A 14,938-nucleotide genomic window follows, 5' to 3' on the forward strand; every position below is an offset into this window, starting at 1 on the left:
ATGTCAAGAAATAGCTCTAAAGATGCAACACGTACAAGAGAGGGATAGTGGATATACTGGATAAATTATGTTGAAGATGGAGCTACCAGGCAGGAGGAAGTTCATGGATGTAGTGAAGGAGGACATGGAGAGGTTTGAGGGGGAGGATGCTAGGGAGATGGTCCACTGTGGCGACTACAGCCCTTCTGTGCCATGGCTAAGTCAATGAATTATAAAGTTTGGACACAAGGAGGCAACATACTGGAAGAGCCAAAATAAATTAAATACATATGAATTATTTAATTATTTAAAAATTAAGTTAATAAATTTTTTATGTGCTGAATCAGGGCAACAAAAAAAGGTATGGGGCACATAAGTTTAAAAAAAATATTTTCACTCATAATATTTATTTAAGCGCATTTTTCCACATAAATCCAGCCTCCTTGTCATATAAAACGTAATTAGAAATGTATTTAGTGTGGCAGACACTTCAAAGGGAAAGTCAATAAGTTTTATTGTATTTCCAGCTATCTATCCCTGTGTGTCGCTACTCTTCGCTGCTAAGAGTCTACTCTGTGTGTAGAGACAAAAGTCCAGCCTTGTTTTTTTCAGTCCAATAAAATGTGAAATTACGCAGGGACGCACGGCGCAGCGAGCAGAAGCTGTAGGCAGGCAGCGGAGTTGGTACGAACATCTTCGACTTCACGAACCAAAAACACCTCGGCTGCTCTTCAGCGGCTCTGCTCGCAAATATGCCTCGGACCGGCCGCTGCTTTGGAGGTATATGCCGGATTTAGCGCCTTATCTGCTGCGGGGAAGATGACTGAATTCGGAGCAAGCAGCGCAGGAGAAAGTGTGCCTTGTTTGGAGCTGAACGGGTCGTGTGCCACAACATAGTACTCGCAGCGGAGGCCAGCCCCAGCAGCCTGTAGCAATCGTTAGCTGGCCGACTAACGCTAGCGTGCAGGTGTTTTGGCTGTAAACAACGTAACATAACTTGTAGCTGTAGTTAGCTGGCAGCAACCTCGGTTCCAACGTCTTGCCTCAACATTGAGCTCAATGTGCCTGCTTTAAAGTTTTTAAGCAAACGCCAAGCAGCAAGTGTTACACTTAGCAGCATTCTTATTAGCAGTTAGCAGCTGCTGGGTGTTTACAGGAGCAGCAGGCTGGCCACATAGCCACAAAGCTAGCGACTTAACTTTATTGCTACATGTGCTTTTTTCCATCTTTTTTTATAGATATTTTTTCCGCTGTTTAGCCCGAATTGACCTCGGACTCACACTCTGCTTTAGTTACTCTGCTTTTTATTAAGTGAGCCAGTTTGTGTTGTTTCACCGTTGTAAAGCCGGGACTGACCCACCCATAAGGACAATTTACCCGGGGCCGATGCTGACGGTTCAGCCCGGATCACGGCAACACCAGGAGCCGCTTCAGCAATGCAGCCCCAGCAGATATACGACTTTTCAAGTGACGAGAATAGTCACAAATGGAGAGGCCTCTTCGTGCAAGCTCTACGAAAGGTACGACTGCGACCACCAGCTTTCTCTATGCACTGTTATAAATCAAAACACCCGTATTGGGGTGACCGATTTGAACACTGGTTTCATCTGTGCATCTTTACCAGCACAAAAGTTTTGGTAACACTTCTTGACTTGAGTCGGCTCAGAAGCAAAAACTTCAAAGTGTTTATATTAACACTATACTTATTTGTGAGGGATTTAGTGTTTTGCAGACCTCTGAAGATATCCCGCGCCTGTTGACATGTCTCTGTTGTGCTTATTCAATATGCTCGTCACCCAAGTTCCTCATAATGACTTCCCACAGTGATTTTGAAGAAGTTGTTCCTTTGTAACGAGTTTTTCGTCGTTTTGAGGGTGTGCTAACGACTTGCATGATCCAGGGTGAATACCAATGAAGCTTGAGTTGAGTGTCGTGTTGCCTTCTTTATTTGTTCCTCATTTCATCAAAAGATGTATCATCATTGCTGAGCAAAGAGCTTCTATAGCTGTTTTCGGGTGCTTTTGGTCACACTTATCTGCCTTTTTTCCCAAGCAATGCAGCTTAGACTCTTATAAACTTAAAATGAATTCTTCGGAATAGGAAGCATTTGCATTTTAATTTCCTTGGTCAGCAGGACACATCTGTATCAGTTCCTTTTTGACTGCCCTGTTCTTTCCTTTTTCTTGCATCATCTTGGCTCCTCCTAGGTTTATTTTCTGTTTTGTGGCCCCTCCACATCCCCTCACCCCTTCTGCTCAGACTTGCAGAGTCATGAAAGTCTGGTACCAACTCTTAATGGAGAAAAACGCATTTGTCACCGCTCTTTCTGTTTCACTGGGGACTGTTTGCCTTGTTTTTCTGTAAGGTTACACACAAGGCCAAACTGTTTAGAAACTGGAAGGTGCACAATGATCTGCATGCTGCGTTTCCTTTTGAACTGGCTGTGTGTATAAACTTACAGCGTCCCGTCAAGACCTACTCATGAATTTTAGTGTTCTGATGTGGCTGGAGAGTCCCAAGAAAGTTCAAAATAGAAACTAGATTCTTCTTCTTCTTCTTCCACTATAAGAAATACACTGGCCAAACAGGCAAAGTGTGGCGCATCAGAATGGAAAATGGCATTGCTTATTTAGGTGACCTTTAGAGACTTGTGGTTCACCTAACCTGCTATTCATTATTGGTGTTTGAGTGCTTTGGTTCCAAGTTAAAACTAAGCCCCTTACACAAAACGGATGCACTGAAAAATGAAATTTAACATTGATAGAAATACTTAAATAATTCCTTTCTTAAAATAAATATCAGCAACAAGCCATTTCTCAAGGTTGAAAGATGGTTTTGTGCTTAACTTTATCACTGGTCGTGTTATAAATGTTTTTTTTGGTTTTTTTACGTGCTTTCAGTATCTGACAGAAAAGCCTTGAACCTGTATTTAATGTGATTTTTGTTGTGACATGTTTTAATTTTAGCAGCACTGTGGCTATAGAGGTTACTGTCTGTGGATTTAGCTGTGTAGCAACATCATGCTTATAAATAACACTGCCCTATTCATGTCAGTGATCAGTATTGCAGTGGAAATGGTGTGATGAATCAGGTGAAACTGAGAAAGCAGGTGGTCTGTCGCGATGCCACAGTGTCATTGTCTCAACTTGCTGCGCAACTGCCAGAGGGAGAGCCTGTCAGAGATTGACGCAAGAGAAGTTTGTTATGGTTTTGACTGACTGTGACTCGCTGTTTTTTTTTTTTTTTTTGTTTTGTTTTTTACAGCTGTCCAGGAGCTGTGGTGGATGACTCCATCCTCTAGAATGAAATAAATAAAGAAAACTTGTGAATACGTTCTAAAGGCCAGATCAGGGATGTAAGTTTGTTATCAAGCAGGGAGGTAGTTCTGAGATGCGTCACCAGGTGGTGGTTGGTTTTGGATATATGTAGATCATAAATGAGATGGATGTATTTACTGAGGCTTAACAAATAACCATGACATCACATTATTGGAATTAAGGCTAGAGCTGCATGATTTTGGCCAAAATTATTGTCAAGATTATTTGTCGTGCCCTGCCACACATTGGCGACCTACCCAGGGTGTACCCCACCTCTTGCACTACGATAGGCTCCAACACTCCCACGACCTTGAATTCGATAAGTGGAAGAAAATTGATGGGTGAATTGAGTTATTTGTCACGATTATTTAAGTGACAAAAATGCTTTTGTTAACACAAACCGTTTTCCAGTTTTAAACTTAAAACTAGTCCTCTGTATTTACCTAAATTCTTTGGTATTGGCACTTTGGAAAAGTAACTGTGTCATAACGCATCTTTTGTCCATCTTTTATCTAAATGGACATGCTGACACGCTGCACACTCACCTTTGTGGATATGTGAGTTCATAGATGATGCACGTTAGCAACCGTTGCATTGTTTTTCTTGGTTGCCGTTATACTTCAATTTGTGGTGCGTTTTTCAGGTGGTTGAGTAAGTTATTTGTGTTGCTTTGCGGTGCGCAGACATCTCTGTAGCACTCTTTGCATGTGATTTGTTCTCTGTTTACATCACTTGCTCTAAATTCAATTTCCAAACAACCTACGCTGATGTGCTTCTAGAGACTAGCCTTTCGCCTTCTGTTGTGCCAGACATTTTCTAGACATCTGTCTTTTAATGTAGTGTTATCACAGCTGTGATTGGTGCCAGGCAGTGCTTTAGGGAGCGTTTGATTTGGTGGAGCTTGCATTTTCAAAATCAGTGGAACGTGTTTATTTGATCGTGGGTAGTCAAAATCTTGAGCGAGATTAAAAATCTATTAATTTTGTATTTTGTATGGTGTAATCTGTTAGTTTTCTGACAAAAAATGAATCACTTGCAAAGAATAAATGCCGGAAATGCTGTCAAATGTGAAGATGTGCTATTCTTGTCTTTTCTCTTTATTTTTTATGTAATGTTTTTTTATGCTGTAGGGTGGGTAGAAAAGCTGATGTGAAGACATCATGTTGGAAGATTTGTGCATCAAATGATGAACTAAAAACAGTAATTGTTAGTTGCAATGCACAGTTCTCAGGAAGTCTTTAATTTGATGTAAGTTTAATTGCATGTCTGTAAGAATTAGGTACTTGGTTGCTTTGCTGTGAAGCAGCTGAAGTTGTAGTGCTGAGTTCATACCTACATGAAGGACTGTAGTAACACTTATAAAATGCAACAGTTCAAATCCTGCTTTCGTCTGTCATTTATGCTCATTTTATATTATAAATGAATATTTCACCATGACACAAGTGCAGTGTTTGTCTCCAGGCTAAGGTTGGACAATAACTGGTTTTAAAAACCTTATCGGTATATTTCCAAAAGATTAACAGGATTAGAGAATAGTATTAAGTTTCGTTTTGCATTGCATAAAGGGTTGCTTCCATAAAACGGTGCTTGCAGCGGTTGCAGCTCTCTTGTTACTGTGCTCCCCAATAACCTTTCGTTTTCCATTGATCTTTCTGTTTTATTAAAAATCCTTACGAGATCGCTCTCATTGCTTTTGCATATATTACTGAGACTTAAGTCATGTATTGCCATGAACCCTAAACCTGTTGATTCATATTGCTGCATCTACATATCCTGGCTGGCGATTATATGGCTCATGCTTGGTGCAATGCAAGATCTCTATCTCACCCTGACATGCTGGTGTTAATAATAACTGTGCATTCCCCAGGTCTGCTGTTTCATTGGCATTGAGAAATGAGCCAGAGGTTGCTGGGTACAGTTTCATTCCATTGCCTTGTTGAGTTAGAGCAGCCTGGTGCAGTTGAGTTCACAGGACAGCATTTTAAACCGTGATTGGTCAGGTTACAAGCCTGCTTTATGTTTGTGTGTGTTGCCTTTTTTAATAGTCTCAGCATGAGCAGTCGGTTAAATTCTGAAAGGGTGACTTCACTTGGGGCCCAAGCTGAGAGAGTTGTTTCATTTTAGTCACATGGTTTTGTTGCCTTTTTTACTCAGACTAGACAGAGCTCTTGTCATTTCACCATCAGAGATTTATTGCGAGACTCTACTGCAGCGCACGAATCCAGCCAGTCATCAAACCTGCATCTTCCATTTAAGTGCTGCATTTTATACATTGACAGCTCAAATCAAGTGGTTTTAATTGAAAGTGGTAAAGAGGCAGGAAGTAGTACAAAAACCCCACAGTTTTGTATTCATCTTCTGTAACCACAGAAGGTTCTGTGAAATCAGTAAACAGATGGTTGAAAGAAAGTCCTCCTGTGTTTCCCACGAACAGATGAGATCTTATTTTTTTGTTTATATGGTGAGGTAAATTTCTGTAAATGTAGATTAAAGTAACCCGCTGTTGAAAAAAGAAAGATTTACAGAAACCATATACATTTTAGTACCGTGTGAATAATAATATCCGTATTAACATATAATTTATTGTCTTGAAGTAAAAAGTGCTTGTCAGGAAAAAATAAACATTTTAACCAAATAATAAGAGCTCACCTCCAGCTTCTCTATGCCACGCTGCAGAAAGAACTGACTCTGCGACCTTAAATGACTGCTAAATGCTATGCCTAACAGCCACTTTATTAGTTACACCTTGCTATTTCTGGATTGGACCCCCTTTTTGCTCTTTAGAGAAGTCTTAGTTTTCATGGCATAGATTAAGCAAAGTACAAAGAGATTTTTGGTCGATGTTGACGTGATGGGATCACACAGTTGCTGCAGATTCATCAGCTGCACATCCATGATGTGAATCTCCCGTTTCACCACATCCCAAAGGATTGGATCGAGATCTAGTGAGTGTTGAGGACATTTGAGTACAGTGAACTCATTGTCATGTTCAGAAGACAGTTTGAGATGATTTGAGCTTTGTGCTGGAAGCAGCCTGTAGAAGATGGGCACACTGTGGTCATAAAAGGATGGACATATGATCAGCAACAATACTCAGATGGGCTGTGTTTTGTTGATGACTTTTGGCCCAAAATATGCCAAGGAAATCCCCCACATCATTACACCTCCCACCTGAGCTCTTTGATACAAGGCAGTAACAAAGAGCTCAGGTTGATCTATGATTTTTATGTTGTTCACTCCAAATTGTAACCCTACCTCATCAGACCAGGCAATCTTTTTCCAATCTTTTGTTATCCAATATTGGTTGTCTTCTACAGTGCATTTACTGCGAGGTTGTGCATTCAGAGATGTTCTTCTGCATTTCTAGTTTTACTGTTTTGTTCTTATCAGCTTAAAGCAGTCTGGTTACTGCAGCTCACTCGATATCTATGTATTTATTTTTTTAATCCGAAGTATAGTTGTGTGGGAAAATCCTGGCAGAGCAGAAGTATGTGAAATAGTCAGACCAGCCAGTCTGGCACCAACATTGAGAGCCACTTACAGTCACCCTTCTTCCCCACTCGGTTTGAACTTCAGTGAGTCGCTGTGTCCAAATCTACATGCCTAAATGCCCTGAGTTGCTGCTGTGGGATTGGCCAATTAAATATTTGTGACATTTGTGTGTGCTTAATAAAGTGGCCAGTGAATGTGTATCGACAGTATTGTATAAAGGAAGACAGATTAGCCAAGAACAAGCCAACAGATTTATTATTTATTTTTTTATATGTAATCTGAAGCCAGTCATAGATAACATTATCATCAGTTTTCAGAATATTAGATGGTACAACTGTGTTTACAAAACCCTAAAGGTTTTTTTTTTTTTTTTAAAGGTATTTCATGCCTTTATTACCAGGTTGTATGTAGACAGGGAGAGAAAATGATGAGAAAAGAGAAGAGGGTGATATAATTGCGCAAAGTTCCTGGGCTGGACTTGAAACTATGTATACTTGGTCATGTGCAAGGACAAAGGTTGAAAATAAACCAGGCCCAAAGAATAGCTGCAATATTCATATAATAATCTTACTATAATCACTGTAGTGAATGTATGTCTGTATGTACCCTATCTCCTCCTTAATTGGCGGGCCAATCTCAACGAAATTTTCACCTCCCAGCAGTTAAACACCAAAAGGTCATGATTATCAAAATTTGTATTTGCATATATTACTTATTACTTATTATTATTTGCTAGAAATTATAATAATTGGTGGTCTTTTTTGTCTTGAGTTGAATATTTTTGTGGCAGTGTGACTTTAAGAAGTTTTTTTAAAAGGCATTTCTAGGTAATTCTAAAAAAACCTCCAAAACATTTGGTCACATGATTAGTTACAGCACTAATACTTAGTAATGATTAGTAGTCGTGGTGGTTACTGGACAGGATATGAATGTCTGTCTGTGTGAACTTGGCTATTTCTGTTGTTTGCAGTAATCCTGTCAAAGTGCAAATGGTAAACGTATGTGGGGAGGACACAATGTGCAGGGGTGTGTTGCTGCACCTCCAGGATGAGCCTATGTGATGACAGCAGGATGTTTCTGGTAACAGGTTGCGTTTCCTGTATACCAGGCTCAGGCCTACCACAGAAAAAGATGTTGCTGGTTAAAACAGAGGTTCCCCGCCCTTCCCACAATATTAAATCAGGGCTTTGAACATCAGCTTGTCCTCACACAGGGTTCAGTCAGAGGATGGGTGGATGCAGGCAGGCGGACAGGGTCACTGGGTCACACAAGCCTGGCGTCAAGTCATGGCCACGTGCAGTTCGCTGCATGTCCACCACCTATTGTCTTTTATTATCTGGATGTGAGCTGGGATAGGGGACGTATGTGTGTGCGGTGTGTGTGTGTATATATGTGCTTGGTTTTTAGTATCGTAGTGGAAGTTGTATCTGTTTATGTCTCAGATCTGTGCGTCTTTTGTGTCTATGTGTATTTTTAATGTGTTTGCGTGTGCCTGTTGTCTCAGAGTTGATCTCTGCCTCATGGTTCCCCAGACAGTCTGGTTGTAATGCAGATGATGTCATGGCATGAATCACAAACAGTGACACATGCTTGGGTATAATAACAAGCCCCACTCCCACCTCTCCTACACACACACACAGACACATATTACCTGCAACCTGAGCCTGATGCAGGGCATATATACACAGCTAGGAGAATAATCAATTGAATTAGAAATTTTAACCCTGTATCAACACCCTCCTGCCTCTATTATTACCTCCAACCTTTCTGTTCTCCTATTGTGAAGACACACAGCACCTGATCACACTACAGCTGAGTTGTAACCAAGATGATGAAACTTGATGTAAGCTGATTTTGTGTACCACTGACCTGCATCTGTTTTCGCCTTTTGCATCCACTGCACTCTGATGTGCAGAACAGACTTTCTATTATTGGAGACAAGTGGATGAAACAGAACTTCTCTAGAGGATTATTCAGCTGATGATTTGATGCTTTTAGTTATTCAGTTGTCATTTCATCTATTAAATGAAAGAAACAATAATAGAGGTTCTTATTAGCTCATTGGTACAATATAATTCCTGTATAAAAAGAAATAGTTTACATTTAAAAGAAAAAAGAGTGATCTTTTTTTGCTCATATCATCGCATCTAGTAATGCAAAAATAAAAATAAGTGGCTTGGGTTTGGACTAAACAAAGCCCTTGTCGACCTCACTTAAGCTTTACCAGGTTTTTTTGTAGACAGGGTTTTCCCGAGTTTATTATAAGACTGGCTGAACATTGCAAGTCATGTTGACATGCAATGGGGATTTTTTTTCAAAAAAAATTTTTTGACACCAAAGTTGCAAATAATTCCATTAGATAATGTACCTCATTAGCATATTGTTCCTGTTTTAATGCATAAAATTGCTTAAAAACCAATTACAATTTTTAATAGCTAATATCCAACCATGACAGCTGGGATAGGCTCCAGCACCCCCCGCGACCCTGAAAAGGATAAGCAGAAGTGGATGGATGGATAATATCAAACCAGTTTTTTTTCTTCCTTTGATTACATCTCAATCAGGACTGTCAAACTCAGTCTTTAAACCCTTAATATTTGTCACACTTTTAATGTTTGGACATCGTCTACAGAGAAAATAAAGTTTTGTAATATATTGTATTATTTAATTTTGTTTAGTCAGTTACTGTCAGCTACTGACCACATAGTTTCCTCAGGGAGTAAATAAAGGAAATCTGTTGCTAAGCCTCTTAATTCTAAAACAAAGTTTTTGTTAATACACATAAAATGTCCTTTTTTTTTTTCTTTTTTTTTTTAATGATTGCAGAACAATTTTGAAACATTCCTATAGTAAATGGTGGGAAAAAACAGGAAGGTTTCTGTAATTTAATTGTTTATCTATTACTATGGGGTAATATGAATGGGAATGGTGGAGTTGTTAATCAGTAGGAAAAGCAGTTAAACTCATAAAAATACACTTAAGTCCAAAATTTATGCCCTCTTTCACATTTTCCAAAGCTGTCCAGTCGGCCGAAATGAAGTCTTTTGTGGGCAGATTTTGGCCCCTGGTCCTTATGTTTGACACCAATAGTCTAAATTATTTGTTCCTGCATATAAACACAGTTAAATATAATTTCACACATATACTGGCAATAATCGCTCCTCTCTCCTCCCTCCTCAGTAGAACTTCACATACACAGCTTTCTTGTTTCTCTGTGTCGCCACACAATTAATGATTACTGTTAAAGTAGCTCTGCATTAATCCTATGCAACATTAAATTGAACCAACCCCACCCAACTGCTGCCTCCAGGTTTGAATACTTTTGTGGTGGAAACCCTGTCAAATGATTGTTGGACAACGTTTTTGCTAACTTATGTGCTAGTTCTCCTCATCAAACCAGTCAGTCTGTGTTTAAAATTCTTGGCAGACATGTAGACACTGAGTGGGTTTTGTGTGCCTCTGAATCCCTCTCCTTTTGGACCAGCTCCAGTCTGTGTGTAGCATGAACCTGCTGCTGCTGCCTCTTTGTACATGCACATTAATATCTCTCAGCCTACTGCTATGAGCTGCTCTCCCTGGAGGCTTTGTTCTGTGCGGGTGGAGAGCCAGCAGAAGGGGGGTTGGAAGAGAGAAAGTGAGAGTGAGTGAGCACTGGGACTTCCTGTACTCTAGCTTTTCCCCTCCTAATGGAGCTGACCCATGAAACTGAACACCTTAACATGGCACAGGAGGGTGTGCATGAAGCTTTACATATGGTTGAGATGCTTTTAATTTCATTGTCTTTGCCTACATGTAGCAGTTGGGTGTAAACTACCAATCTAATTAACTGTTTCTATTGACTGATTTTTATTAATGATGAACCAGACTCCTCTCAGAAAGGCCAAGAATGTTTTTCTACAGCATGGCTCACCTTTGGATCTCAATTAAATCATTTTTAATTTGGAAACTCTCTAGTAAGCTTGTACCCTACTTTAAATTTTAAAGAAAAAACATTAAGGCCACTGAAAGTTGGTAACACTTTAGCAGCAAGAGGGAAAAGGATGGTACTGAGACTTCCTGTGATGGCTTGGATATAGTGGAATTGACAAAAAGACAGGAGGCAGAGCTGAAAGTGACAGAGCTCAAGATGTTAAGCTTTTTATTGTGAGTGACCAGGAGGGTCAAGATTAGAAATGAGTTGATCAGAGGGATAGCTCAGGGTGAGTGTTTTGGAGACAAAGGAGCTTGGACGTGTCCAAAGGAAGAATAGTGAAAGACAAAGGATGTAAAAGATAAAGCTCATTGACAGGCGGAAGAGAGGAAGACCACAGAGAAGATTCATGGATGTGGTGAAGGAAGACATGCAGGGGGTTGGTGTGACAGAAGAGGAGGCTAGGGATAGGTTGAGATGGAGGTAGAAGATCCACTGTGGCGACCCCTAAAGGGAGAAACTGTTGATTTCCTTGCAATATGATGTTCTTCTAAGAACTCTTAGTTCCTGGCATTTATGTGGATGATTTGCCACCCACCTAAACATTGTTGATAACTTTTTCTTTGTTGGCCATGAGCTGCAACATCACCACCACCACCCAACTCATACTGTGAGGGTGAATATTTGGTATTTTTTGCTTGATAAATGATACAAAAATTATGACCGGTATTATTAAAAAGATAATGCCTTGCTTGCACTAGCTTTTCAGCCTTAGAAATATTGGGTATATAAAAAAAAAAAATTCATAATGTTGACTAATCTTTTAGTTTTGCATCTAAAGTTGGGTTGCTAGATTATTACAGCTGCAGTACTTTAACACAGTTACCCCAATACTGTAGAGGATTTAAGACATCTTTTCTATTTGGTATAGCTCCTTGAGCTTTAATTATAGAGGGTTATTATGGATAGGCTAAGACAGAAGAAGGGAAAAAGATGTGCTGAAAGGCAAAACCAAAGAATTATTGCAAAACAGAATGCGCCACAATAATCACTTTATGTCGAGCGTCTTGCTTTAATAATCGCTGGAAGCCAAATCTGACATTGAAATTAAAATTAGAATAATTGCACGGCCCTAGTCTGAAGCATGTTTTGTGTACACCTTCTGTGGTGCTTCTCAGATTAAACAGTTGATTTTTCCTACCCTGAGAATTCCTCTGCGTTGCAGATTCTCTGAATTGAGCTGAGTGCATTTCAAATTCAGGAGTTCCCCAGCCATTTTTCCACTCGATTACTTTCACTTTGCTTGCGTTTACTTCGATGTACGCCGCCAACTATATTAGACCTTGTTACATCCACTACCCATTAGGGTCAAGTTGCAGCAGTACTGTAAATAATACACTGAGCCACAGTCTTACCTGCACATGCCACCGCTCTCAGTCCTCTCGTCAGATGTTTTTGTTGAAAACAGATTCACTTGGTGTCATTTCAGTGCAGAACAAATGTTTTTCACTATCAGATTTAGCATATAGCAACATTATAAGAAAATAGCTGACATATACCTGCCCAGCTATCGAAAAATAAATTTGTCTTGTGAAAGAGGAAACGTAAACGCGCTGAACTTTTATGCATTTTTATTTTTTATTTTTTGGAGACAATTGACCGGTAATTAAAATTAGTTAGTAACCCTACTGAATTTTACACTGAACTCCTTTTTGTATTGTACTGCGGGTGGATGCAGCAGTTTATTTGATTACGTCTTAAGCTCTGTCCCAGTTATGTGTATTGTCTTTGAATTATTATGTTTTTATTCAAACAGCATTCAGTTTCATGTCTTTTTGTTGCAATGTTTCCCGTCCTGACATTGTTGGAGATAGACGACACTTGCTGGATGTGGGCCTCTCAGAAACGGGCCAACTATTCTGTGAATGGAGTCAGGGGAAACCCCCGTAGTTTCAGTGTGGTGACTCACAGCTCCTGGTGTCCTGTGGAATTTGGTCAAGTGCCTATTTGTGGTTAAAAAGGATCTATCTCATAACGTACTTCTGCTTTGATATGTATTTTTTTTCCGAGTAGAGCCTATATGTGTGGGATATTTTTAACTGTTAGGTCTTGTGAGTGTGCATCAAAACAGAAATGATGTACAGAAACCCCAATGAGACCAGGCTGTGGCTTCAGACTTTCCAGCTCCTCTCGTTTTGAAAAGCATCTGAATTCAGTTAATCGGAATGTAAACTAAAAGGAGGGCTAAGAAACGGGTCTTTTATAATCCCCTAGAGACACTTCTGTACTCCTATATTCTCTGATAATTATTCTATCCCAAATAAACTTGAGACGGGGGACATCCTGCTTTTGCTGAGTCTCTGTTAAGTCACAGAACAGGAATGCATGAAGCGCGATCTGCATTGACCTTTTAACGGTCCTCTCACATTCCTTAATCCGGGGGCAAAGTTTTGTCATCATAACGCATCACTTTTACTATATTCCAGGGTAATTCCATCACTAGCATGTGAACAGGCTTTTGTAAGAAACCAGGCTTATTTTCTATGCACCTCTCTGCGCGTGTTTTCTGCCACAGCCCCCCCCCCCCCCCTCCTCCAAGACTGCTTTGGATACTATAATAGTATCTCAACTGACAGCATTCCTGTGAGAGGGCACGGCCCAAATGACGACAACTTTTGGGTAGCTGGAGGGTATTTTGGGGGCGGTGGTGTTACTCTCTTTGCATTAGTAGACCTGATGCAGCCACACCTTCTTTGTTGTCAGCATGTAAAATCACACCGTCTGTCAGGCTGGTTGCACCCTCAGGAGTCCCGCTACAGAGCAAACCTGGGTGAATTGATATATCTGCAGAAAAGAGCTCTAAATCCTTTTCAGTTGAGATGATACTTGTTTAAAAGACTTATTGTCTTGCAGTTAATTTTGTGGAGAGGTATTCGTGTGTTGGATTGCTGATTCCTGATTTTTATTAATTTTTTTATAGGAAACTTATGAATCTTACTTGTTGATTTGTGTGCCATAGCCTAATCGCTTGTATGTCTTTTAGATTGGTTTCCAACCTTAAAAGCAGTCATTTTTACTTGTGTATTTCAGTGTATAGATACATAATAGCTGGAGTTGAATATTTGAGACTTCATTGTAAATATTTAGTTATGATTATTCTCTTCGAATGGCTAATGCAGAATTATATGGATCTGTAGATCCATTCAGTAATGTATATACCTTTACATATTGTACATATATTTATTACTTTTTAGATTAGCCATTTTTATATTTTGCTTGTTTTACATTATTGTATTTTGCACAACTCTGTTGCTTGTGAAGCTCGCACACAAGAATTTCACTCACATGTACTGTACCAGTGTACCTGCACATGTGATGTGACAATAAAAGTGATTTGATTTGATTTGATTTGATTAGAGGACTGCAGGTACAATCACATTCCTCAGAGTTGTAATGTTTTTTGCCAGGTGCCATCTACACACCACCTCTCCTGCTATGATGTCACTCTATCATCTACTGTGCATGAGCTCATAGTCATCAGTGGGTTTTATAGGGTCGACAGAGTTGGCTAGTTTCCCGTAAATGTAGGTACAAAGCTAAATTTAGAGTAAGTATAGTTTTTAAGTATATTAAGTATGAGTTTAGACATCCATTTGTCTGAGCTCCCTTGAAAGCAGCAAAAAGAGTGTTTTATTAAAACTTGCATTAGGTAACTTTTTAAATATATTAAATGCTTTTTGTTGCCAGTTACTTAAAAATGAGATGTTTCCTGATACTACAGTTGTGTCTCATTTTCTGCAGAAAGTCACTAGATATGATGATTGTGCTTACGCCTGAGTATCAGTGAGCAGCACTGGCTAATCATAGCTTAAACATGAAGTCCACAAATGACTAACTCAGCTGAAGGAAAACAAAACTTATGTGGTTTCACATCAGAAGAAGAAGCTTTGTCAGATTGTTTCGATATTAAATGTACAAGTGAGTTGTAATGTTCAAATTAGTGTTGAATGAAACTGAGGTAGTAGATTTAGTGTGTGGGCTAAAATCTGAATAAACACCTTGTTAAAACCAAGAAAAAATGTTTATATCAGCCAGTCATTGTAACTGTAGGCTGATGTAATTGTGCGTGAGGCCAGCTGAGCTGCATCATACCAGATGTTAACATCACTTTGATATATTAAACAGTTTCAGTTTACGTCATGTCAACAGTGCCAGAAGCATGTTGGGGGTTTTTTTCTTT

The 14,938-nt window shown here is 39.5% G+C and overlaps 1 protein-coding gene across 1 annotated transcript in view; it reads left to right on the forward strand.

The window, feature by feature from the left end:
- Window positions 1-637: 637 nt before the first annotated feature.
- Window positions 638-14,938, forward strand: part of sos2 (son of sevenless homolog 2 (Drosophila)) — a 35,787-nt gene continuing 21,486 nt past the window's right edge. The window contains exon 1 of the mRNA XM_063496862.1: window positions 638-1,499. Coding sequence (XP_063352932.1) covers window positions 1,416-1,499 — 84 coding nt within the window. The 5' untranslated portion in view covers window positions 638-1,415. The remainder of the gene's footprint in view (window positions 1,500-14,938) is intronic.

The sequence above is a fragment of the Pelmatolapia mariae genome, linkage group LG16_19 (genome assembly GCF_036321145.2).
Source record: "Pelmatolapia mariae isolate MD_Pm_ZW linkage group LG16_19, Pm_UMD_F_2, whole genome shotgun sequence".
Classification (NCBI taxonomy): domain Eukaryota; kingdom Metazoa; phylum Chordata; class Actinopteri; order Cichliformes; family Cichlidae; genus Pelmatolapia; species Pelmatolapia mariae.